This window comes from Barbus barbus, assembly GCF_936440315.1.
Source record: "Barbus barbus genome assembly, chromosome: 36".
Taxonomy (NCBI): domain Eukaryota; kingdom Metazoa; phylum Chordata; class Actinopteri; order Cypriniformes; family Cyprinidae; genus Barbus; species Barbus barbus.
In genome coordinates this window covers 15,488,951-15,516,247 of record NC_136714.1, presented here as the reverse complement: position 1 = coordinate 15,516,247, position 27,297 = coordinate 15,488,951, and the positions used below count along the sequence as shown (strand labels likewise).

The following is a 27,297-nucleotide window of genomic DNA, read 5'->3' as shown; positions in this document are numbered from 1 at the left end:
CCACCTCTTCTCGCAGTACTACTCAGATTCAGAGAACATTCCGTTGCTATCAGCAGTGATATTCGGGGGATGTTCCACCAAATTCGATTGCTTCCAGAGGACAGGCCACTTCTGCGATTCCTCTGGAGGGATCTAAAGACAAAGGAACCACCCAGCATTTATGAATGGCAGGTTCTCCCTTTCGGCACCACATGCAGCCCTTGCTGCGCAATCTTTGCCTTACAAAAACATGTCCTGGATCACAGCCAACCTGGGGAAGATGTCCACCATTCTGTCCTGAAGTCTTTCTACGTGGACAACTGTCTGCAGAGCTTCACCTCAGTGGAAGAAGCCAAGAGTCTTGTTGACAAACTCAGGAGCTTATTGGCAGAAGGAGGTTTCGACTTGAGGCAATGGTCTAGCAACCATCTGTCGACCATAAATCATTTACCTCCTGAGGCCAGATCAGATGGCACTGAACTTTGGATTTCACAAGGACAGACTAACACTCAAGAATCTACACTGGGGCTCCTCTGGAATCACCAAACAGACACGCTTTCCTATAAGTATCGCCCCATAGCAAACACTGAGACTACGATGCGCAACATTTACAAAACTGTGGCAAGTCAGTATGACCCAATTGGATATCTCATTCCCTTCACTACCAGAGCCAAGCTCATAGTGCAGCGCCTTTGGGATAAGAAAAGAGACTGGGATGACCCACATTTGCCTGCAGATCTTTTACAGGCCTGGGCAGAGTGGGCTGAGGAGCTACCTGCCTTAAAACACATCGTCCTCCCCAGATGCTACACCAGCCCGAGCGGAGACACAGACATGAGCCAGAGAGAAGTACACATTTTCTGTGATGCCTCCGAGCGTGCTTATGGCTCAGTCGCTTACCTCCGCACAGAGGATCAGCATGGGGAGGTAGAGATGGCCTTTCTCACAGCCAGATCACGGGTGGCACCAAAGAAACAGCAATCAATTCCACGCCTGGAACTCTGCGCCGCACTTACTGGGGCACAGCTCGCTAAAGTAGTCAGGACGGAATTGAATCTCCCTATACACCAGTTCACTCTTTGGACTGACTCCACCACAGTCCTCACATGGTTGCATTCAGACTCTTGTAGATTTAAAGTGTTTGTTGGAACCAGAGTTGCCGAGATCCAGGACATTACAGACCAGCACACATGGCGCTATGTACCATCCACACTAAACCCAGCAGATGACATAACACGGGGGAAAAGCTTATCCAAGCTGGGACCAGACAGCCACTGGTACCAAGGGCCATCCTTTCTCAGAGATCCTCAAAATTTGTGGCCAGGAACCCCACATCCGGAGGCTGCAGACGAAGATGAGCTTCGTAAAACAGTTCCCTGTCTTCTTACCTGCTTCACCACGAACTTCTCATTCCCTGACATCAGCCAGTATAAGACCTTTGATGAGCTACTGGAGTCCAGGGCCTGTCATGGGGCGGCAGGCAATAGTCCGTCAGCTGATGACTACAGAACGGCTGAAATCAATGCTCTACGACAAGCTCAGGAGGAGTGCTTCCCCTCTGAACTGGAGCAGTTAAAGGCAGGTAAATCACTTTCCAGAAGCAGTAGGTTGAAGACTCTAGCCCCCGAACTTGACAATGAAACTCCGCTGATCAGAGTTGGAGGTCGTCTGCGCTGTAGCCCTTACCTAGATCCTGACGCAATACACCCCATTGTCCTCGACCCAAAACACCCAGTCTCTAAATTGCTCATACAGAGTTATGACACTAAACTCCACCATCCGGGCCCTGAGAGAGTCTTTGCCGAGCTTCGGCGTAAATATTGGATTCTCCGAGGCAGAGAGGCCATCAAACGATGTCAGAGCAATTGTATAGACTGTCAGAAGTGGAGAAAAAACCCTGAAGTACCCAAAATGGCAGACCTCCCCCCAGCTAGATTACGTTTATTCAAGCCCGCCTTCTACTCAACAGGAATGGATTGCTTTGGTCCGTATATTGTCAAGGTTGGTCGCAGAAACGAGAAGAAATGGGGCATCCTGTTCAAATGTCTAACTACCCGGGCAGTTTACATTGATGTTCTTCATAGCCTCGACTCTGATTCTTTCCTCATGTCTCTCAGACGATTCATCTCTAGACGAGGTAAGCCATTCGAGCTGTTATCAGATCAAGGGACCAACTTCAAAGGTGGAGAGAGAGAATTGAAGGAAGCATATGCAGCTATCTTCCCAGAACTGCAAGAGCAGCTGGCCAGCCAGCAAGTACAATTCCACTTCAATCCCCCTAATTCTCCACACTTTGGCGGCAGCTGGGAAAGAGAGATTCGCTCCCTAAAACAGGCCTTGATGACAACACTCGGTGCCCAGTCTGTCACCTTTGAAGTGCTTTACACTCTGCTGGTGGAGATCGAAGGGATCTTAAATTCCAAGCCACTGGGCTACACTTCATCTAACATCTCCGATTTGGATCCCATCACACCAAACTCCCTTCTCATGGGGCGGCCAGATTCATCGCTTCCTCCTGTGATATACCCGGAATCTGAACTGATCAGTCGACGCAGATGGCGACATAGTCAAGTCCTCGCCGACCAATTCTGGAAGCGCTTCCTCAAGTTCTACCTTCCTAGCCTCCAGACCCGCCAGAAGTGGCAAGATGAGAAACCGGACCTCCAGGTTGGCACCATCGTCCTTATCGTTGACCCGCAGCTGCCCAGAGCACTCTGGCCAGTAGGCCTGGTGTCGAAGGTATTCCCTGGAGCAGACAGCAGAGTAAGAACAGCTCAAGTTAAGGTGGGAGAGAAGGTGTACACACGGCCAGTCGCCCGCCTCATCCAATTGCCTGCCATACCAGATTAAAGCTACTTTGACCAAGTAAAGGACATGGGCCTTTTTATTGTTGTGCATATTTCCTCCTGGAAATCTGGGGGCGGCTGTAAAAAAGGCCAAGATTAGGTACATATTTATTTGTCTTAGTTTCCTTTAAGGCAAGCTGAAGTTGACGCATCAGTCTCAGCACTCGTTCAGCGAGCCAATCAGCGCTTCGAACAAGACACGCAGGTCAGCTCCCCCGCCCATTAAGCAGAGTTAGACTGATCGGGAAAGCATACTGAGGCAAGCTGTACTGTAGCGATCGTAGCACTTTATCTTGCTAAAGTTGTGTGCGTGCCTAGAAAGTAAGCAGCCGCCTGTTGATGCATTGTTCTTTAAATGTTTATGCGCATTTACCCTGCTAAGTTAGTGTATGTGACTGACGAATCCGAAGTAGCTTGTAAAGATGTTTGTGTATACGTCTACGTACTAGTTAAATCACATATATCAGTGTTATGTTCAGAAGACATAATCTATGTATCCTCTATCCATCATATGGTTTGTTTGATATATATATATATATCTATATCGCTCATTTTTAAGAGTTAAAGTACGCGCTAGACGCATGCGCACTAATGCGCTAGACAGAGCGGCTCCATCTCTGTCCTTCGTGCTGAGAGGTGTCAGATTTCTACTGTTCAGTATTAGTAATTTCTCTCAGCACTTTCTCATCTATAATGGCACATTTGTTCTCCTATTTTCACTGTATTAATCATTGTGTTTAACATATTTATTGTGGAAATTACTGTTATTATATCTTACTCATATTCTTTTATTGTTATTTGTATTCTTATATTTTTATTTGTAGGAAACCACACACACATGCAGATCTTGTGGTGACAATAAATGGGTTAATCCCGCATAAGTCTTTAACCGGACGCTTCGTTTGTGGGTCTGTTACCAACCGGCAAATTCACTTTAAAGGAGAAGAGCTACCAGTAGCCACTCATTTTTACAAGTACTCTCCTAGTGTTAGCTACTTACCAAGCCTTTCCGTGTTTGTTTTTGTGTTCAGTCTCCTGTATTGTTCTGCATTTATCACTCTCCGAGTGTTAGCTGCTTTACGGAGCCATTTCTAGTTTACGTTTCTTTTTTTAGTTTAAGTCTAGTCTTTTCATGTTAGTTCCTGATCTTCTGCCTTGTATCTTGGATTAATCCTTTGCCTTACATTTGGGCTCTGCTTGCCCCTGCCTGGACCATTGCTCATGTACTTGGATTACCTCTCTTATCAAGCCCTCTGGATATTGTTCGCCGATCGAAGACGCGCCCGTTTACATGAGTACTCATCTGTCTTGCCCTCAATATACCTGTTTGCCATTTGTTCGACCCTCCCTGTGTTTTTGACCATGTCTATTAATAAAAGCTTGCACATGGATCCGCACGCATCACGTCTCGTTCGCCATGTTACAATAAGTGTTATAATGTATTAACTGTGGTTACAATTATTCATGAGCTTGATGCATTATTAGGTGCATTACAAAGCATAATTAATGCATTAAAACTACTTTTAGAATGCATTATACATAAAGGCTATAAAGTGTTAAACATATTTACTGGCTATTTAAGGGTTTTGTGCAATTCACAACTGAACTCAGAATTTAATTGAAATTCCAATTCAATTCATAACTTTGATTTTAAATGAGGTAGGACCTCAATTAGGATTTGATTTGAGTTGAAAATTAAAAGAAGTTTAAAGATGATCATGTTTATGTTTAAACAAGGATGATCAAAAGTGACAGCAAAAACTCTTACAATGTAAAAACTATTTCAAATAAACGCCGTTCTTTTGTACTTTTTTTATTCATTCAGAATCCAAAAATGTGTCACAGTTTCCTCAAAATATTAAGCAGCACTCTTTTCAACACAGCAATCTTTAAATTAAGCAGTACTGTTTTCTACATGTCAAGTAATAATAATAAAATGTCTTGCGCACCAAATAAGCATATTAGAATGATTTCTAAAAGGATCATGTGACACTGAAACCTGGAGTAATGCCTGCTAAAAATTTAGCTTTGCCACCACAAAACTAATATTTATTAAAATTAAAAACAGTTGTTTAAAATTGTAATACTACAATGTTACTGTTTTTACAGCATTTTGAAACAATTAAATGCAGCCTTGGTGATTGTGGTGATTTCTTTCAAAAAGTATATATATCAAATATATTACAAACACCACTAATTCCTTTTTATTTAATTCGACCCTTTAAGCATTCAAAACCATGCTAGTCAAAAGCACAAAGAAAAATCTAATGAATAGGTAGACATTGCTCACTCCATCCTGAGATATACTATACATACGGGTCCTGTGTTTTCAGAACTGGGGCAATTAACTCAGTAACTTCCCAAATTGGTACATTCAGCTTATTGGCTTACAAAGACTTTATCCACCAAGACAATAGCAAATGGAAGACAAAGAGAAATGATAGATGTAGACGAGTCTCTTTACCGTGGGCCTGTAGCTGGTAAATAAGGTGCAGCAACTCCATGCAACTGAGACTGGGCTGAAATCTAGTTGTCTAAAAATAGGAGGGTTTAAGAACCTTGGCTACAATAAGATACAGAGAGGTACTTCACCCGCCCTGGCTAAAGGGTGTCTGTAAACATAGCCTGTGTTTACCTGCGGGAAGTGTGCGTGATACTCCAATCCCAAGCCTCTACATAGCCAGAGGAGTCTTAGTGTTAAACCACTTAAAACAGGAGACAATCCCTCTCCAAAATAAGGCTGCACTTTACTGAGGTAAAGTCCCTTATATAACCGTAAACACAAAATTTTTTCTCCTCTTTTTCTGAGGCAGGGAGGTTCAGATATGTTAGTAGTGGAATTTGCATCTTTTAAATGATGCCAAAAGAGTGTATGGAATTTAAAACACAAAGTTTTTTTTTATTATTCTTTTTTTATTGACAGAAACCAGTTTGAGTGGGAGGTAAACACATTACTTTGTGGTTAATTTTAGAGTTTGTAATAATTAAGGTAAATTAATAGACAACATGGCTATATAATCTGTTCATGTAGAAAGAGAATGTAGCCTGTTAAAAAAAATGATTCATACATAAAAGCTAAAAAGAGACCAAAAACACAGACAATTAATAAAATTAAGCATGTAACCAATTAATATGAAACTGTTCATATAGAAACAGAATGGAGCCTATTCAAAAAAAAAAAAAATACACTAAAATCATGAATAATAATTAACAAAATTAATTAAAAATAAAGAATGTATTCATATGAATCTGGTTAATCTGTGATGATAGTACGATTCATTAATGTTCCCTTTGACTCTGTGGTAATATAATATATATAATATATTTTATATATGTATATATCACCACAGAATCAAATGGGACATTAATGAAATGATTTTGCAAAATAAGATATCTGTTTCAGAAAAAAACGTTCTGTGTGGTATTCAGGGCACAAATTTAATATTGTTAAATGCAGTCCTTAAGTCTTTTGGTCACTATAGATAGAGTAATCTTAAAAATAAAAAACAACAACAAAAAAATAAATGCGAGTCAGTGGCAGGCAGAAAGCCGGTCCTGGATTAGAGCAGACAGTGGGGGAGCAGACTGGCTTTCCCAGGCTTTAGGACTGCTCATGAGCCTGTGCAAATACAGCAAAGCCCTGCTGAATGGGGGGCTGCTGGACAACAGGTTAGAGGAGGTTAGCGACAGCAGCAGATTACAGCACTCAGGATATTGAAGTTCAACATCGCTTCCAACCGCATGAGAGAACATTACTACACCACCCTATGCATGATGCTGCATTAACCTGCGTTATATCGATACCTACATAAAGAGAGATACCATCCGCACGCCCCTTTGTCATTAACAGATAGACAGTTACTCTAGAAATCATTTACTGTTTGTGATATCCATATGTTTGGGGCAATATGGCCACATTTGCAGATCATATTCGGGAACAGACGGGCAGAGAACCAGTGGTGCGGGTGCATCTCATGATTATATTACATTTTATCACCTTTTATGAAAAGATTCAGTACTCAAAGCAGTAAGTAATCATTATTTTAGAGCATGTTCAGTTTTTGAGATGATTCATATGCAATATTACAAGTCATTATTCACATTCTGATCATTTGAGAGCAGCACTGAATCAGTTGAACTCAAGAACTTGATCAGTCTGAACAAATCATTTAAATCATTGTTTTTATTAACAAAGAAAAGATTTCACATATTCATGATTTATTCATGATGTGGACAATTTTTTCACATAAAATTACTATGTCTTTAGAAGACTTATGATTTTTTATAAATGTTATGACATTTTTCTTTTTAGGAATTTCATGGAAGCTTGTTTCCACCACGGATAAAAAGGGGTAAATGCAACTTTATATCTTCCAATTCAGACTTCTTTCTTCCAATTCTGAGAATTTCCAGATATAAACTTTGTATTGTGTATTGTATTGTAATATTTGAATTGTGAGATATAGATCTGCAACTGTGAGAGAAAAGTCTGAGTGGTGAGATAAAAGATTGCGATTGCTTTTTTATTTTGTGGCAGAGACAAAAAAAAATCCTAATTTTGAGATATAAACTCTGAATTGTGAGAAAATCAGAATTCTGAGTTTATATCTCGTAATTCTGACTTTTGTCTCATAATTTCAAGAAAAAAGGGTGAACTGTGAGGGGGACCCCGGACCGGACTGAGGGGGGCCCCGCTCCCTACCTCGCAAATCAACAAGTATAATCATTAAATACTGAAACAAACTGAGACCTTACATTACCAGGCTATATATTCATCAGCTGATTTGCCAATGTCGACTCACACACACACACACACACACACACACGTTTGTTTTTGTGAAAAGTGGGGACATCCCATAGGCGTAATGGTTTTTATACTGTATAAACTGTATGTGCTATTGCCCTACACCTACCCTACACCTAAACTTAGCCCTCACAGGAGACTGCGCATTTCTACTTTCCCAAAAAAAACTCACTCTGTATGATTTATAAGCGTTTTGAAAAGTGGGGACATGGGGCAATGTCCTGAAAAGTCACCTTCACCTATGTCATACCTGTGTCATTATATAAATTTATGTCCTCATTTGTCACAAAAATGCGCGCACACACACAAATGAGCAGAAGCCAGTTTCAATAGAAGTACCAAACTACAAGTTGATGAAAACACAACATTTATCACACGGACTTAAATCTGTGACAGAAACTAAAACAGGATTTGTCATCTGGACATGATGACCTGACACGCGGGATGGACTGTGCTTCATAAGTCAGCTGTCATGACACTGAGCACAAAGGCTATTGAGAATTGAAAGCCCTCCGTCAACAAACTGCAGTTCAGCTGTCCAGTCTCCTCACTGCATTCTAGAGTCAATTGGAAAAGACACAGACATTTCCACACAGCACGCACTGTCAGCTCAGAAACTTGTTCAGACATTTGTTGCATAATAAAAAAGCAAACAGAGTTTCACAGCTTTGCCTCTTAGGTTATTAAAGGATTAGTTCACCTAAAATTCTGTCATAATTTCCTCACCCTCATTCCAAACTTGTATGAACAGTTTTGTTCAATGGAACCACAATGAAATGATGAATGATCGAAAGGATGCAAAAGCCCCATACAAGTATCATGAAAGTATGCTATATGCCAAGTGTTCAGACACTAATTGTGCATTTACTGTTGAATTTAAAATGGTTGAATATATGATCAAATGCATCTGCTATGCATAACATTAAGTTTTCTAAAGCAAGCTGAGGCTTGCACAACTTTACTGCAATATAGTATATATATTAATACCTAAAGCACACCTGCCATTCAAACATGGCTGCTTTAGAGTCGTAAATGTCATATACGTATGACCTCATTTCCTCCCACTCTGCCGGTGGACTGATGAGCTCTGGTCTCTGAGCTGATTAAAAGCTTTGAGGAACGAGAGCTACAGTGTATCCAACACCTATGAACAAGGCTGATGAACATTCCCAGTCATTCTATGAGTAAAATGAACAATATTCGCTCAATCTTATCCATATACAACGAACTCTGAACTGGAAAAAGCCCACACAATGTCTAATAGTTAGTTATATAGGATAGTTCACCTAAAAATGAAAATGACCCCATGATTTACTTACTTACTCACGCAATCCTAGGTGTATATGACTTTCTTCTTTCAGACCAATACAATCAGAGTTATTAAAAAATGTCCTGGCTCTTCTTTATAATGGCAGTGAATGGGGATCAAGATTTTAAAGCCCAAAAAAGTGCATCCATCCATCATAAAAAGTACTCCACATGCCTCCGGAGGGTTAATAAAGGCTTTCTGAAGCGAAGGGATGCATTTGTGTAAGAAAAATATCCATATCTATAAAAAACAATATCCGTCGTTCGCACGTTCACGAGAGTGGCATTTCAGTGGATGACGTAGGATGTAGGCGTAGCGTAAGCTCTGATGAGAATATGCTAGTTTCTCGAGAACCAAGTTTTGTTTACAGCTCTTCTTATATCAAAATCCTATGACATTTTTCATTACAAATCCTTGTTTTGTACTTCTAAATCGTGACCGGTGTTTTGTTTTGCTCTCTTCTCTGTGCTTCTGTGTTCGTCAGTTCTCATCCACTGGAACACCACTCTAGGGAATGTGCACAACAGTTAGCAAAAGCTAGAGATTACGGTTTATAACGTTTTAAATATGGATAATTTCATCAATGACATTGTATGCAAATGAGCAAAGGGTCTTTTTTTCACAATCTGGCTATGCAGAGAGAGAATAGTTTGCCACATCACAAGCTATGTTTCCATCACCCTGTTTTTATGCGCATTTTGAAGTATCAGAGCAGTTTCTGTGTTGTTTCATCAGTTCCATCATGGAAACGCCCAAAAATAATTAAGCTTGCTTGAGGTGGTTTTTGACTTCTGCGAAAAAGAGTTAATGCGAATCATGGGAGATGTAAATGCATTATAAATTCCTCCATGCCCATTAAAAAAGTCATGTGACTTTACGCTATGGGACAGCAAAACCTGACTAACCAACAGTCCAATCTCGTTCCACAGCATCTGAAATGTTGTTATGGTCATTCTGAAATGCTCGAGCAAAGTCTGTCATCAAAGTATTTTTGTATAATTGTCTTACACGACTGCGTTCCTAAACATAAGGCATCCACCTCCGAAAGCAATGACCACATTTATTTAGCTTCATCTGCTTGTTCTGAGTTGCAAGTAATTTATATATGAAAATTACTATATTCAGTGGCTTCTCCTACTTTTCTTAGTGATTTATAGTGCCAGTTTATCAGGAAGTGACTATTTCATTCTCTTTGACTCGTTGGATGGAAACTGTGCTTGTTCACAAATGGTTTATGTGATAATTTGCAACTTTGGATGGAAACCCAGCTACAGTCTCAACATCAGAAACAGTTCAAAACATTATGTTTCACTCACACTCTTGGAAATAAAGGTATGAAAGCTGTCACTAGGTCAGTTGCTTTTACCTAAAGGGTCCATACTGGTATCTTTAAAGTTCATATTAGTACCTAAAATGTACATATTATTACCTAAAAGGTACAAACGTGTACCTTTTGAAAAGGCACTGCCCCAGAGACAGCTTTCATACTGTTTTTTTCCTGAGAGTTCAGCCTCTTGTAGTTACCTGATGATGAGTGATCAAACATTTAGTTTCTAGTCCCACCCTGACATGACTTAGAACTAAAAAAATGCCTGTTTATATGCAAGTAAATTGCTTTTGCCCAGCACTCTAGCACAACTAAATTGTGAAATGTCCCTTTTCTGCTTCACTACTTGTGTTAGGATCAGGAGTGTGCATATCTCAAGTACCCTTTTATCCTCAAAGTTGAGCCCTATCGATTTCCATAGAAATGTTCAAGAAGATTTATGATTATAATACACTCTTCTACATTACCCTGGACAGTTATCATAGGTCTTAGGAGAGTGAAATGAACTCTTGTTCTTTAATTTTCCCCTTTATTAGAATCCTGGTGATCTAGTATCTCACAGATTTGATACCAATTAAGTACCTATGGAAAGCAACGACTTAAACCCAAGTAGAGATAAAGGATGGGAAGTCAAAGATTGAGAGGATTTTCACATTCTTCATCACTCTAACAAAATATTCAAACCAAATCTGTGAACAGCTCATGAAGACTAAAATAGCTAGCTTGTGCTGCCTTACTTCTTGTGAATGTGTGAAACAGCAATTATTTTAACAGTACCATCAGAAACACAAAAGCATTTCTGCACTGCTGTTTTCCCTGAGAGCCGTCCATCATGATATTCATCACAATTCGCTCTATCTCTAAGCACTTGGCTGTTAATCTAAAAGCAGACAGGCAAAGCTGGCGATATCCGCAAAAGCGCTGCAAATTGCTTTAATACGCCAACAAGCCATTGTCATAGCAGAAAACAACATTCAAGTCTGTTCAAAATTTTCAAAAAGAAACTGTACAAAGACAATCCTCAAACTCAACATAACACAGATGTAGCTGTCAATGAAAAGTTTTAATAAGAAATTCTCTCCTTTCTGTGAAAATCACTTCTTGAAATGCACAAAGGATACTTCCATTTGTTTGAAATTATACTGTCATACTTATAAGCCTACAGGTATGGAAAATGTCATTATCTAATATTCACATGATGCTATAGCAAACATAACAGGGAACAGAAGCGTATCTACACAGCCTTGTCCATATCTTAATTAAATAATATTTTAATTTCAATGTAAAATACTTACACTATTCCAGCTTGATATGCAGAGACAATAGACAACTTTAGCTCTATACTCAACCAATGGAGTCGGGTTGGAAGCAGGATTATCCAATGACAATACTGTCCATTATTGGTCATTATTCTGTTTGGTGACTTTAGTGGCATGGATATTACACACTTCAGCTTTAATACTAGTAGTGGATGAAGCTAACCAGAGCTGAGCACTACAGCAGTATGCTGCCTTAAGCAAGCTATCATACTTAATATGATGTGCCAGTAAGCCGTCAGAGCCCTCTCTGTGAATAATGCCATCAGGCAGGGTTATCAACTTTCACCAGTGGACCTACCATTACATGCAGTGACACTGCTCTACAACACTCGAGTTTGATATCTCTCTTTTGGCTGGGTTTATTGGGTTTCTCATGATGAAATGTTGGGTTTGTGTACACTCAATCAGCTCAGATGTACAGAGGATGACAGCCAGATGAGATGAGATTGGTGTTGCTTATTCAGTGTTTGAATAAAAACATTTTTTTTTCTGAAATCTTGTTTGTTCCTTTCACATCTGTCTGGGAAGCTAGTATTATTGATTTTTTTTCTAATTGAGATATCTGCAGTTGCTCTGCTTAGCCATGCAAAATTCAAGAAGGACAAGAGAACATAATGATTGGAACATGATACAAATAAAGAACTGAAATGTAAAAAAAATAAATACAATCAGGTGACAGAACACTAATAGGCCTACTGTTTCGTTCAAGAAAAATCATTTTCATTCACTTATATAAACAGACTCACATTTTTGGTTGGATGTAATGGATGAATATGCTCTGTTTTTTTTTTCTGCTTTGTACATTGGTTATTGGCTATTTCCTGTTATTTTGTTTCATTACCTGTGTCCTGTCCTGTTACTGTCTTTCTGTTGAACTGTGGAGCTTCTGTCACTACAACAAATTCCTTGTATGTGTAAACATACTTGGCCAATAAAGCTCATTCTGATTCTGATTCTGATTTACTGAACGAGTCTGTGCTTTAAGTCTGAACAGTATTAGTAGCAACACTGATTAAGATATGAAGAGTTAATTTGCAGATAACAGATAACTACATTTTTTTTAAAAATTTACAAAATCATGTTTTTTATCCTGCATTCCAATTAATATCAATCAAACTGCAGTTGGGTTGTTTTTATTAAATAAAAATAACTAAAAACTACAGCTAACTAACCCAATAAAACAATGAAAACATGATAACACAATACAAAAACATGATTTATGAAAATGAATAAAAACAGAGTTTTTATTATCTGTTTTTGCTAACAAACTCTTCATATCTTTTTCAATAAACAAAGTGAACAAACTAGAAGTGAAAACTAGAACATCACAAACCACACAATTAAAATGACATAGGGATGCTATTTAGATTCATTTCCAGTAAGCGAATTAAGCCGAAATAAATTAAATAAAGATTACATTAAAAACTACCAATTAAAAACAAAAATTAGAAATGAAAATGGCAACTACTAAAAATGAGTTTAAGTTGAAGTACTAAAATTGCTTAACTAAATCTTAAAAAAACTGAAAGCAAAAGCACATAAAATAACTAAATATTCGACTGAAATTAAACTTAAAACTGAAAATATAAATATACAACTAAATTAAAATATTAATATAATAATAATAATAATAAAGCATGTTATACTCTTTTAAAAGAGTAAAAACTCTAACTAACAGTGCTGTAACTTGCTTGGGATGCTTATGCATCTGGGATTTCATAGTAGATTTATAAACACACAAATTAAAATTGTGAATACTAAGACTTGTTTCAGTCGTGAAAGATGAACCAACTGAATAAACGATTCAATGACTCATTCTAACTTGTCATCACAGATTGGTGACCTGCAGAAAGGGTTACTGAATGAATCAGTGAACAACTCTGAACAAATCTTTTCGGTGAATGGCTTCAAAAGTCACTGAGATGAATCAAAATCCCCACCACTACAGAACACTCTTAATCCAGATTTATTTGATATCCATTTCTGATGAATTTTTACCCCATGGTACTGATTTGAGTCTGGTGGGTTGGTACAGTTGAATCATTTTAGCGATTAGTCCCTCAACTTAATCACAGCTCATCATTACTCAAGCTCAGAGGGCTGCGTCGCATGTACTGAGCTGGCTTATGCCAACGCCGTGGTTTAGTACAATGACCTGTTGCTGGAGTTCAGCCCTTTACTACATTACCCACGGACTACTGCATCGCCTGTTTAGAAAAGACGCCCAGTATTGCCATGGCAATGGACCAGGGGATAACAGATGGTGGGAGCGTGTGCTCAGTGGCAGTTAAAGAGGGAGCGCTGATAGTAAGGGGGGAAAGTGGGTCAGGATCAGGCACAGCAGGACCAGACAACGCTTAACACCAGACAGGCCACACACACACACACAATGTTCTTCAATAATTTCTTCTAATTAGAGCTGCAAATGGAAGAATGCATTCATATTTCACAGGGATTTAAAATATGCAAGTTCTCTTTTCATTATTCAAAAACTCAAGAACTTCCTACATGACATTTCACATCTATATTACATTTAAAGTGAGTTCTGATACACATTATGTTAACTGACATGCAGAAAAAATTATTTCTCAGGTGTTGTAAGAAAAAACCTGCACACTCTTCACATTTTTCACACACGTCATATTTCTGATGCTGTTAATCATTTTAGAAATCAGCTGAGATTGTTGTTAATGAAGTATACCAGCTGCTAAACATCCTGCTGTTTCCTTAGCTGTGCTTCTGGCTATATCAAGATGACATGAAGTCAAGATGACATGAAACAAGTTTCTGTGGTTGTTACTGACAGTTCAGAATTCATACTCAAGTTTCACCCCTGGTGATGTTCTATTTTGGGATCTCCTCAAGGAAAAAGCAGATGAAATGAGAGACTGCATTATCCAAAACAATATAGATGCAGCAATCCAAAATAAATTATGCATAATTTGTTGGATTCATACACAAATCTAACAATCGTCCATCCAAAAGTGTCATGCAAATGTACAAGCAAAATGAAAGCACATTTCTCAAAGGCTTGTTCAAACAAAACCAAGGCACAATTAGGGCGAATCTCTTAAAACCTGTCAAAAACATGCCCACGTCACATTTTACTCCAATATCAAAAGAAATAAAATACAAAATGTGTTTTGCATAGAAAATGTGATGTTTTATTTATTTTGCATTTTTTATTATGTATTGTAGGACAAATATGCATACATTTCTGTAATGCAGAAACTAGTCCTAAAATTGCTTTTATGTCTACATATATTAATTTTGCAGAATTGTGACCTGGGCATGTTTTTGTGGCATGTTTCGCCTATAAAGCAAAATAATCAATATTTTTTTAACCTACTGTTGTAGCATTAACTGCAGGGGATTAAACAAAAGTGTTTCAATAATTTAATTCTTACTGCAGCTACATTTAAATATTTTGGGACTCAATTACCTTTATCAAGTCCACTAAAATGGGGATGCATGACAAATTCTCATGATGAGGCTCTCAAAGATGCCAGTAGCCTATTTCACACACTTTAACAACATCAACGTGAACAATTGAGCAACATGTTGTTAAGTAGTCTGTGTTTTCCAAATGTAAAAGAGTGTGTTGATTCATATACTTAGAGAAATAAGAGAGACGTTTAATATTTCATTGCTGATATATACATTAATATCTGAGCACAAACAGCACAAAGAAAATACTGCTGCAAATCCCACTATGCAGATATATCCAGCACGCCGCACATCATGTGATTGCTTGAGCTGTTGATTTACTCCCCAACACAAGCGGATTGCCTTCACTTTCACGAAAAAAAACCAATCACAATACACCAGATGTTTCTTAAGTGTATAGTGTCTAGGAAATCTCAGACGGCCCTCAGACTCTGCAGACTTACGCTGATATTACATACATTGGTAAATCCAGTTCAATACCACAGAGCATGTTTAGTGCCAGAACGGAAGTAATTATGGTGCTTCATGCTCAACCAGACCCTTGCATTACATGAATTATGGTAACATTTCAATTCTAAAAGCTGAAAGCTGTAAATATATAAAGAGATATAGAGTGTGAAATACTTCTGAACTTTTAAGAGCCACCTTTCAACATATTTGACTCTTTGTTACGTTGTTCTCTATGAGACAGACAATATTATCACTTATGAACACTTTTCATCAATTCATGTTCTGCAGGAAACATGGTGAATTGAAATAATGCTGTGTCAATAAGCAAAAATAAAACAATGAAAAATTCTGCATATCAGTTATAAGACAGATGAAAATAATAGGCTATTGCTCAGAAAAACAACACTCTTCAATATTAAAGAGTGACCAACTACAGGTTTGACCAATATTTGCTTTATTTTTTAACTACGTAACACTTTTCTACATAATTAATTCTTCAATATAGGTTCTATGACCAATTACATGGCGGACCTCTAAAAATAGCTAGCACACAATTATTGTAATAAATGTCTAAGTTAAATGATAAAGAAATTGTTTTATCTAAATTATTATTGTTGCTGTTTTTATTAATTTTATGATTCTTGATAATTGAATATTATTACTACTACTACTGCTGTTAATAATAATAATTTAAATGCATATTTTAATGAATTATTTAACTGTTATTGTTTCAATAATTGTTTTAAATAGTGCGTAATAGTAAGCTATTGGTCTTGAAAAACAACATAGAAGTGAGTGACAACGTAAATTGATACAGAGAGGCATTAAAGAACACTAAGAAGAAAGAGTTTTCTTACCTCGTATCAAAACGATGGACATCAGTGGAAGAAGGAATTTCAAAAACATCATGATCTTGATTAAGATGTACCGATTTCAAAACAAGTGGTGCGGTATGAGTTTAACAGAAAGCACAATCCCTTAGAGAGCAATTATCTAGGTTCCCCATTTATTGAGATGTGACAGGAAAACTGAAGATATTCAGATGTGCAGTTGTTAATTTGAACTTGTCAGTCAGTTCGTATGGGCACCAGGCGCTGGACCGAACCCTTCAATACTCCGATTAGGTAAAACAATTACGCGCATCGAGACGCACTTTGAACTGCGCGCGTGGGCAGCGGATCGAACAGCTTAAAGCGCTGAGATTAAAGAAGAATGGAAAACCGTATCAACATAAACCTCAGGTCTCTGTCCATTTGCAGCCAAGACTAAAGAGTGAACGGGTTTTCTTCGCTTAGATGGTGTCCTATAGACCTGGAGCGATCCTTATCCATGCGCTTTTGACAAAAGTCTCTATAAGCATCATCTGTTCCGCGGAAACTCGTCGTATTTCTTTACCTACCATAAACCCTGGTCCCTGTTAAACTGTAGGATGTTTAAAAAACGTAAAATGACGCTAACCAGCACAGGATTCAAAGTTGCGCCCAACTTGCAGCTCTCGTCCGATTCGCCCGGTGATTAAGGGCAAGACGATTAATGGATCACACAGTTCCAGGTGGAGCAATAAAAGTAAAACTACGTATTTGTTAATAACTCATCGTGCGTTTCAACAGTATGGTCTATCATCGATCAGCTTGAATGTGCGATAACGCCCAAATTTTGGTTTGTAAAGCTTTTTGTGATATAAATTTAAAGGGAATTTATTGTAGGTTACAGGCGCGTGTCAAAGGTGTAGTCCTACACCTCCCTCTGGTGCAAAAAACATGAACTTGCAATTACAGAACTGCATTGCAGTGTCCAATGTTCAAAAAATAATATAATGTAAAATGTAGTATAATTTATATTACAAAAGACACTGCAATCGTATAGGCTAACACCACTTTAGTAGCCTATTGTATAGAATTACATTACATACTTTTATCAAAACATTTGTGCAAACCCTGTGGAAGGCCAATTCATGCTGTTATGAAACAGAACAGCTGATATGGAAACAGTTGTTCTTAAAAGTTTTAGCACATACTGTAAACATTTCATCCCAATAAATAAAAACTTAATTGCTTCATTAAACTAAATTTTTTAAATTAAGCATGAAAAAATTGCCATGACTCTACATACAATTTATTGTTGTCATTTTTATTATTGTGTTAATTAAATAAAATTAAATAGGCATTTTTCATCTTAATTTGTTGGGACTCCATTCATTTGATGTGAAGGGCAGGTTGTCATGTCTTATTTTGAAATCCTTTCAAATGTAAAACATTCTCTTTACACTCCAGCAGCATTGTTATCAGCTGTGGCAAATGAACACTTCAAAATAAAGCAGTGGAATTAATTCTCAACTTCAGCAATGAGCTGTCAGAGCTTTTCAAAAAGCATCTTGTCACTTAAGGAAACACTGGAGATGTCAGTCTCTTTAATCTCTTTAATACATAATCATTCATTCCCATGGAAAATAAAATAACAATAAACACTGTTGTGTGTGATATTCACCTGTCTAGAAACAGCATTTGTCTGAGGTGCATCAGCCTTCTGATTGATTGAAATCTTAGCGGTATTGAACATACCTGCATCCATCTTAGAAAATTACAATAAAGACTTTTTACATGCTAATTTGTGGTCTATTGAAATGCAAAGAGCAACAAAAAAATAGTTCACTAGGGCACACCCACTGTGTTTACTGAAAATAAAATGCAAGAGAACCAAATGATTGGCAGCTGCAGAGCACAACAGATCTGATGTATTTACTTCAATTAGTAATGTATTAATGTTAAATAGTGAAGTCAAAAAGCACAAGCAAAGATATTTATTTTGATTAATATGATTGATATATTTCCTAAATATACAGTATCTCACATTTTTATAAATATTTTATTATTTCTGTCAGGACCACTATCGTCAAAGATGACTGACAATTAGCATACAGTTTGGATTGGCAGTATGGTTCTGTTCTGGGCAAGAACTCCCTGTGCATCCATGCAGCCTAACATGGATGAGAGCAGGGAGAGCAGCAATAACCCCCCCAGGGTAAGCAGAACAGAACCAACATAAATGTACTGCAGATATCATTTTAGTTCAATATTTTAATGTAACATTTTAGAAATTAGTCTGATTCAAGGACAATCAGAAGGCTGAATCCTGACTGACAAGGGGAGGAGTCGGGGATGGAGGTGGGTAATTAGCAATTGAGCAACGCAAAGCTGGTGATAAAACTGAAGGACCTTATATATGAGTGCCAGGATAGGTGTCGCATCCTTATAGATAGACGTGGATCAGCTGATGCAAGCTTGACTAACGTGACCTGCCAGAACTAATGCTGACGCTAGATATCTTTTCATGTGACAACACTGAAGAAATGACACTTTGCTACAATGTAAAGTAGTGAGTGTACAGCTTGTATAACAGTGTACATTTGAGGTCCCCTCAAAATAACTCAACACACAGCCATTAATGTCTAAACTGCTGGCCACAAAAGTGAGTACACCCCTAAGTGAAAATGTCCAAATTGGGCCCAAAGTGTCAATATTTTGTGTGGCCACCATTATTTTCCAGCACTGCCTTAACCCTCTTGGGCATGGAGTTCACCAGAGCTTCACAGGTTGCCACTGGAGTCCTCTTCCACTCCTCCATGACGACATTACAGAGCTGGTGGATGTTAGAGACCTTGTGCTCCTCCACCTTCTGTTTAAGGATGCCCCACAGATGCTCAATAGGGTTTAGGTCAGGAGACATGTTTTGCCAGTCCATCACCTTTACCCTCAGCTTCTTTAGCAAGGCAGTGGTCGTCTTGAAGGTGTGTTTAGGGTCGTTATCATGTTGGAATACTGCCCTGCGGCCCAGTCTCTGCTTCAGTATGTCACAGTACATGTTGGCATTCATGGTTCTCTCAATGAACTGTAGCTCCCCAGTGCCGGCAGCACTCATGCAGCCCCAGACCATGACACTCCCACCACCATGCTTGACTGTAGGCAAGACACACTTGCCTTTGTACTCCTCACCTGGTTGCCGCCACACATGCTTGACACCATCTGAACCAAATAAGTTTATCTTGGTCTCATCAGACCACAGGACATGGTTCCAGTAATCCATGTCCTTAGTCTGCTTGTCTTCAGCAAACTGTTTGCGGGCTTTCTTGTGCATCATCTTTAGAAGAGGCTTCCTTTCTGGGACGACAGCCATGCAGACCAATTTGATGCAGTGTGCGGCGTATGGTCTGAGCACTGACAGGCTGACCCCCCCACCCCTTCAACCTCTGCAGCAATGCTGGCAGCACTCATACGTCTATTTCCCAAACACAACCCCTGGATATGACACTGAGCACGTGCACTCAACTTCTTTGGTAGACCATGGCGAGGCCTGTTCTGAGTGGAACCTCTCCTGTTAAACCGCTGTATGGTCTGGGCCACTGTGCTGCAGATCAGTTTCAGGGTCTTGGCAATCTTCTTATAGCCTACGCCATCTTTATGTAGAGCAACAATCCTTTTTAAAACAATTATTTTTCAGATCCTCAGAGAGTTCTTTGCCACGAGGTGCCATGTTGAACTTCTTTTGATCAGTATGAGCGAGTGAGAGCAATAACACCAAATTTAACATACCTACTCCCCATTCACACCTGAGACCTTGTAACACTAACGAGTCACATGACACCGGGCTAATTGGGCCCAATTTGGACATTTTCACTTAGGGGTGTACTGACTTTTGTGGCCAGCAGTTTAGACATTAATGGCTCTGTGTTGAGTTATTTTGAGGGGACAGCAAATTTACACTGTTATACAAGCTGTAAACTCACTACTTTACATTGTAGCTGTCACGAGTCCGGGCTCGGCAGTTCTTCCCTGTCGCCACCAGAGGTCACCATCTCCCTTCCTCCCGGACTCATCTACGCAATCACATACACCTGCCACAGCACATACACCTGCTCAACCACACACACCTGTACACTTAACACTCCCAGCTGTTCTCCGTTTGCCACAGACTATATAGTCTCCCCTTTCCCACCACTCTGCCTGGTTCGTTAATTGTTATTTGTCATTGTAATCTTTCTAGTGTTTGCTCTGGGCTGGGATACACGCACCTCATTGCCGTTTTTGTATCCCAGTCCTTTTATGTTTTGTTTTTTGTGCCGTGTTGGTCTTTTTGTTGCTGATTAAAGCACCTCACCTGCACTTGGACCCTGACTCCGTCTTTTCGCGGCGCTTCTTCGCCGTTCCGTGACAGAACGAACCAGCAGACATGGGTCCAGCAGGGAAGCTCCTCAATATCCACCAGGGAGACCGGAGCATGGAGGAGTATACCAGGGATTTTATTGGAGTGGCTCGGCAGGTGCATATGGAGAAGACCTGCCTCATGGTCTTCTTTTACGGAGGCCTGACCGAGCCCTTCAAGTCCCTGGTGCCATATTGGGACCCCGGGGAGTCGCTGGAGGACTACATCAACCTGGCTCTGCAGGTGAGCGGCTCAGCCTTCAGGTTGGAGTTAGCTGCGGAGCCCGTTCACAGTTCTCCCGAGGCGGCGATCCGGGGGGCGGCGGCGGCCGCGCCCAGTGCCTCGCGCCCGCTTCTGGAGCATCCTGGGCTGATGCGCAGCGTACGGGAACCCCCGCTGATGTCGGTGCGAGCGGCGTTGACCGCTCACATTCCTCCCGAGACAGCGGTGCCCGCTCACGAAGCTCCCAGGACAGCGGTGTTCACTCCCGAAGCTCCCGAGGCGATTGCGACCGCTCACGTTCCTCACGAGACAGTGGTGCTCGCTCACGTTCCTCACGAGACAGCTGTGCTCGCTCACGTTCCTCCCGAGACAGCTGTGCTCGCTCACGAGGCTCCCGAGAGAGCGGTGTTCGCTCACGAAGCCCCAGAGACAGCGGTGTTCGCTCACGAGGCTCCCGAGACAGCGGTGCCCGCCCACGTTCCTCCTGAGAGAGCGATGTTCGCTCACGAGGCTCCCGAGACAGCGGTGCCCGCCCACGTTCCTCCTGAGAGAGAGCGGTGTTCGCTCACAAAGCCCCCGAGAGAGCGGTGTTCGCTCACGAAGCTCCCGAGACAGCTGTGCTCGCTCACGTTCCTCCGGAGACAGCTGTGCTCCCCCACGAAGCCCCCGAGAGAGCGGTGTTCACTCACGAGGCTCCCAAGACAGCGGTGCTCACTCACTTTCCTCCCGAGACAGCTGTGCTCGCTCACGAAGCTCCCGAGACTGCTGTGCTCGCTCACGAAGCTCCCGAGACCACTGTGCTCGCTCACGAAGCTCCCGAGACAGCTGTGCTCGCTCACTTTCCTCCCGAGACAGCTGTGCTCGCTCACATTCCTCCCGAGACAGCTGTGCTCGCTCATGAAGCTCCCGAGACAGCTATGCTCGCTCACGTTCCTCCCGAGACAGCTGTGCTCGCTCACGAAGTTTCCGAGATGGCGGCGGTGTCCGCTGATGTTCCCCACCCTGATATGCCCCCCGAAGCAGTGGAGCCCATCATTGCCCGCTCCAGGGTGGCAGCTCCACACACACTGCTGTGGTTGGCCGCTGGTTCTGCCCTGGGTCTCCATCCCGCCGGCGCTGCCTCAGGCCCCAGGTCCCCCTCCGCTACACGGGCCTGGCCCACCATCCCTCCCCCGGTTCCACCTCCCTCCGGACATTTGGAAGCCGTTCCTTAAGGGACGGGTCATGTCACGAGTCCGGGCTCGGCAGTTCTTCCCTGTCGCCACCAGAGGTCACCATCTCCCTTCCTCCCGGACTCATCTACGTAATCACATACACCTGCCACAGCACATACACCTGCTCAACCACACACACCTGTACACTTAACACTCCCAGCTGTTCTCCGTTTGCCACAGACTATATAGTCTCCCCTTTCCCACCACTCTGCCTGGTTCGTTAATTGTTATTTGTCATTGTAATCTTTCTAGTGTTTGCTCTGGGCTGGGATACACGCACCTCATTGCCGTTTTTGTATCCCAGTCCTTTTATGTTTTGTTTTTTGTGCCGTGTTGGCCTTTTTGTTGCTGATTAAAGCACCTCACCTGCACTTGGACCCTGACTCCGTCTTTTCGCGCCGCTTCTTCGCCGTTCCGTGACAGTAGCAAAGTGTCATTTCTTCAGTGTTGTCACATGAAAAGATATAATAAAATATTTACAAAAATGTGAGGGGTGTACTCACTTCTGTGAGATACTGTATCATATTTAGGATATGATGGCCCAGTGCAAATACTGAAAAGAACAATGTTCTTTATTCTTTTTTGCTGATGTTTGTTTATTTTATTTTTTTCATAAAGTGACACTTTTAGTTGTAAAATAGTAATCCATACCTCAAGGTTTTCCATTATTTCCCTTCTAAATCAACAGCAATTTATGGTATGCATTTATTTATGGTTAGGTATCATGAACTAACCATGAACAAACATTTATTTATCTCAATGAAATGTTTTTGTTGTTTAATGTTAATAAAAAAAAATGCTATTGTTAGTTCAAAACGTTTTAACTAATGTTAACATATCGAATTTTATATGTTGAAATCATTAAAAAATTGACAATAAAGTGGCCAACATTGACAATAACTAATATAATTAATAAATGCTATATAAGCGTTGATCAGTGACTGATGTAACATTTTTTACTCTGTTCATTAAAACAAAATTGATACACTACACTATTAAATTGGTCAAAAGTGACAGTGAAGACATTTATAATGTTACAAAAGTTTGCTGTTCTTTTGAATTTTCTACTAATCAAGGAATCTTGAAAAAATATATCATGGTTTCCACAAAAATATTAAGCAGCACAACATTTTCAACATTGATAATAATAAGGCATCAATATATTAAAATGATTTCTGAAGGATCATGTGACACTGAAGACCAGAGTAATGATGCTGAAAATTCAGCTTTGTCATCACAGTAATAAATTGCATTTTAAAATATATTAAAAATGAAAACAGTGATTTAAATTGTAAAAACAAGTGTTTAATGTGTTTAAGTTTTTTTTCATCAAATAAATGCATGCTTAGTGAGCACAAGAGACTTCTTTTAAAAACATTTAAAAACTGGACCCCAAATGTTTGAACAGTAGTGTAATAGCAAACACAAATACAGAAACAACTTGTAAATACATACTTGTTATACATGGAATTCGCTGATTTAGCTCAAGGCAAAATGAATCATTTCAAATTGTGGGAAACTGCATAACATTTGGTAAATAGCATTTTCTAGTTCTTTCAAAAGGAGGAGATAAACAGTTTTCATTCTCTCCTCTCTCGAATCCTCTTCTACTTCTACTTTATGAACCACCGGAAAGGGTGTCCTGCCAAATGAAAAACATCACAGACTAGGATTAAAACAGCACGACCATAAAGCCTCTGAAAGGTAAATGTATGGAAAACATAACGTCATGCCTGCTCAGGCAACAAAAGATTTGGCCTGTTATTGACGATTACACAGAGATCAGCTTTTAAGATATACAAGATCATGTACATCCTGTCAGAAAATTACATGCCAAATTGTGCTGTATAGCACTATTTATTTTTCATTAAAGAATGACATTGGGCTCATCAAAGGCCTTCATGATTCTCATCAGAATATTTTCTTTAAATGGTGAAAGGTGAATAGACATATTATGCTCATATGATAATGTTCTCATATGTTGTGGTCTGAGGCGTTGCATTAGTGCAGCACAGAAGGGAGGGGCTGCTGCAGTCCCCTGCAGTGCAGTGCTTCATGCTGTAAGGTGAAATGCTATGTGAGGCAGTTAGGTGGAGCTACAGCACTGTTGATTTTGTCTGAAGAGCACAATTTCATGGATGGTCCACGTAGTCGACAAGACTGAACATTTTAAAATGCAGGTTTGTTTAACAGTGTGCTTTGCTATTTTTTCCAAACCGTTTTGTGTTAGATTTCAAGCTAGATTCATTGAACACTGTAGATAGTTATTTCAAAGAGAATTATTCATTAATCAGCAATGCGTTTCATAGGAAGGTTATTTAGACCTTCACACGCTCTGGGAAAACAAATGATTATGATTATGATTTTTAATATAACATAGCACTTTTGATTGTCAGATAGTATATATTAATATATGTTCAAATGTTTTTATTCTGTTCTGTGACATTTAACAGTGTTTTATGACTCTCCTCTTTTCTTTTCTACATAGAGTTTTGCAATGAACATATTTAACTCTTTGTTTGGGTGGATTCTTGTTCTGGGAGGTAAGGACATTATGAAGATGTTTTCCTAATGTTGCTTTTCATAATACCATTCTAATCATTCAAATATAAAATGATATTTCCAAAAACTTAATTTTAATTCTTTATTCAACAGTTACATATATATAATCAGAATTGTTTTGATTAAAGAATATATAATTGGAGAATTTATAATTATATATATATATATATATATATGCTGTCAAACGATTAATCACATCCTAAATAAAAGTATTTTATTTTTACATAATAATTGTGTACTATGAGTGTGTACTGTGTATATTTATTATGTATATATAAATACAAACATATGCATGTATATATTTAAGAATAATATGCTGTTTTTATATTAAATATATATAAAATATAATAATATAAATATATAAATGTATATACATGTAAATATTTTCAAAATATACTGTATACTGTATGTGTGTGTATGTATATATACATAATAAATACATGCATTACACATACATATAATATGTAAAGAAAAACTTTTATTTTGGAGGCGATTAATTGCAATTAATCATTTGACAGCACTAAAATACATGTATATATATATATATATATATATATATAGAGAGAGAGAGAGAGAGAGAGAGAGAGAGAGAGATAGAGAGAGATTATATATATATATATATATATATATATATATACAGTATATATTTATTTATTTATTTATTTAGTCATTTAGCAGACGCTTTTATCCAAAGCGACTTACAAATGAGGATATATAATATATAAAAACAATTATACTATATAATGTAATATTTAATATATAAATATAAAAGTACACTTTTCTATGCATACAATATATCACAATCAGTAATACATAACCTCACAAATAGCTGAAAAGAAGATTTTCAGTACCCTGTTTCTGTCATTTAGTATTACCAACCCACTTTTGTTAAATGGAAATATTCAAAAATTCACCCTTTGTAATCCTCAAAAGAGAGAAAGTCAGTGTTGAGGAGGCATGAGATTGAGCAAATGTTGACAACTGTAATTTTGGGGAGTACTTTAAATAAATGTAGTGCTGTACTGCACTCTTGACTTTTACAAAGCATTGTGCAGATATGGCAAAAACCTAACAGGCTCAATGATTTCTCATCTCCAGTTCTGATGATCCCAGTGTTGTGTCAGGATGAAGAGAGTGTAATTGCAGTATGCCATGAGGAAGATAATGACCTCAGAGTCGACTGCCTCCTGGAGCCCAGACCCAACTACCACACAGACTATGAGTTCTCCATGTCCAAAGGCCAAAAGGAGATCATCATAAACACCAACATCTCTGGAATCATGCCTGAACCCAAGTTCAGGCACAACACATTTGTGACAGAGCTTGAGCCATACGGATTCAGGCTGACCATTATGAGCTTCACCGTCACTGAGAATACAACGTTCATCTGTAAAGTAACCAAGACCCAGAAGACTCTGTTTGTTGAACTAGGTAAAGCAGCTGTTTTGTGGCACTATGTAAAACTAAATAAATACTTTCTCTGCCTAACCTTGACCTTGTCTTTGCCTTCCAGACAGCATCGAGCCCTGCTCTGCCATCAGTGTGTTTCTGCTGGGTTATCCTTGGCTCAATCTTCTGGTTCCTCTGTGCATCTTACAGCTTTGGGAAGCCTTTTAAGAAACAGTCAGCTATGCCATGATATTTCCAGAGTATAAATAAAGTATTTCTGTAGATTTCTCGGTATATTTGAGTATTTTTAGAAATGCTTTTCAATCTACATGCTCTGCCTTTACTGTAAAGTAAGTACCGGTTGCTGCCTCTATGAAGGTATTTATTTACTTTATGCCTTTTTACATGTCTAGCCAAAGCACAACTGAAGACATGTCATGTGTGCAATAAGTTAAAGGATATTTAAGATTCTTGACTGCTATTAAAATAGTTGAAGAAGTTATGTCAAGCAATTGTACTGCAACAGTGCCATCAATGCTTTCAATGAAATGCCCCATAAACATCTGGTCATCAGTGTGTAGATAAATAAACAATCCCATAATTTATTGGCTTAATGTTTTCCCAGCACAGTTCACTTGTTTAATTTTGCACAGTTGCACATTGTTTAATGTTTGTGTGAAAGGGAAAAAAATACTTTAATGGTAAATAAGGTATAATTTTATTTGATCAGTAAATAATCAAAAATCAGAAAATCCTATTGCCATCTTAGAAAATGTATCTTTAATAAAATATGTCTCTGGTGTTATAGCTATAGCTTATTTGTGATAAAAAAAATAAACCAATAAAAAAAAAATAATAATTTGATTACTTTTTGATTACTAATAATGTCAAGATAAATACCATCAGCTTGGTTATTAGAGATAACTGAATGAGCTCAAGACTTTAACACATTTTTAAGAAAAACCTTTATCATACTTTTTAAACTCAATGAATTGTGGTTGGTCATTTTGCATGTCAACAAAGTGGCTTTTTTTTCCAGGTGTTCCTGTCTAAAAGCTGCAAAAAGGTCTAGGCATTCAGTCAAAAGTTAAAAGTCAAATGCCTGGCTATACTTTTTTTAAATAAATGGCCAACCTAAAACCTCAACAGATTTTTAATACTGAAAACATGGCAACCTAAGGACCAATAAGCCTAGAAGTTACATGAGTTTCACCTATAGGGAATTTTAGG

At 39.0% G+C, this 27,297-nt stretch overlaps 2 protein-coding genes across 3 annotated transcripts in view; one reads left to right on the top strand and one right to left on the bottom strand.

The window, feature by feature from the left end:
- Nucleotides 1–17,146, bottom strand: part of LOC306855561 (nectin 1a) — a 36,607-nt gene extending 19,461 nt beyond the window's left edge. Inside the window, exon 1 of one of the 2 annotated variants that reach the window (XM_079394324.1) lies at nt 16,339–17,146. In XM_079394324.1, coding sequence (XP_079250450.1) covers nt 16,339–16,390 — 52 coding nt within the window. In that variant the 5' untranslated portion in view covers nt 16,391–17,146. The remainder of the gene's footprint in view (nt 1–16,338) is intronic. The other variant, XM_079394325.1, reaches the window with a different exon arrangement.
- Nucleotides 17,147–20,707: 3,561 nt separating this feature from the next.
- On the top strand, nt 20,708–26,295 carry LOC306855964 (uncharacterized protein; the record flags this gene model as incomplete). The annotated part of the gene is made up of 4 exons (XM_079394933.1): nt 20,708–20,866; nt 24,605–24,659; nt 25,777–26,109; nt 26,192–26,295. The coding sequence occupies 4 exons, from the start codon at nt 20,708–20,710 to the stop codon at nt 26,293–26,295; spliced, it is 651 nt and encodes a 216-aa protein (XP_079251059.1).
- Nucleotides 26,296–27,297: the final 1,002 nt, after the last annotated feature.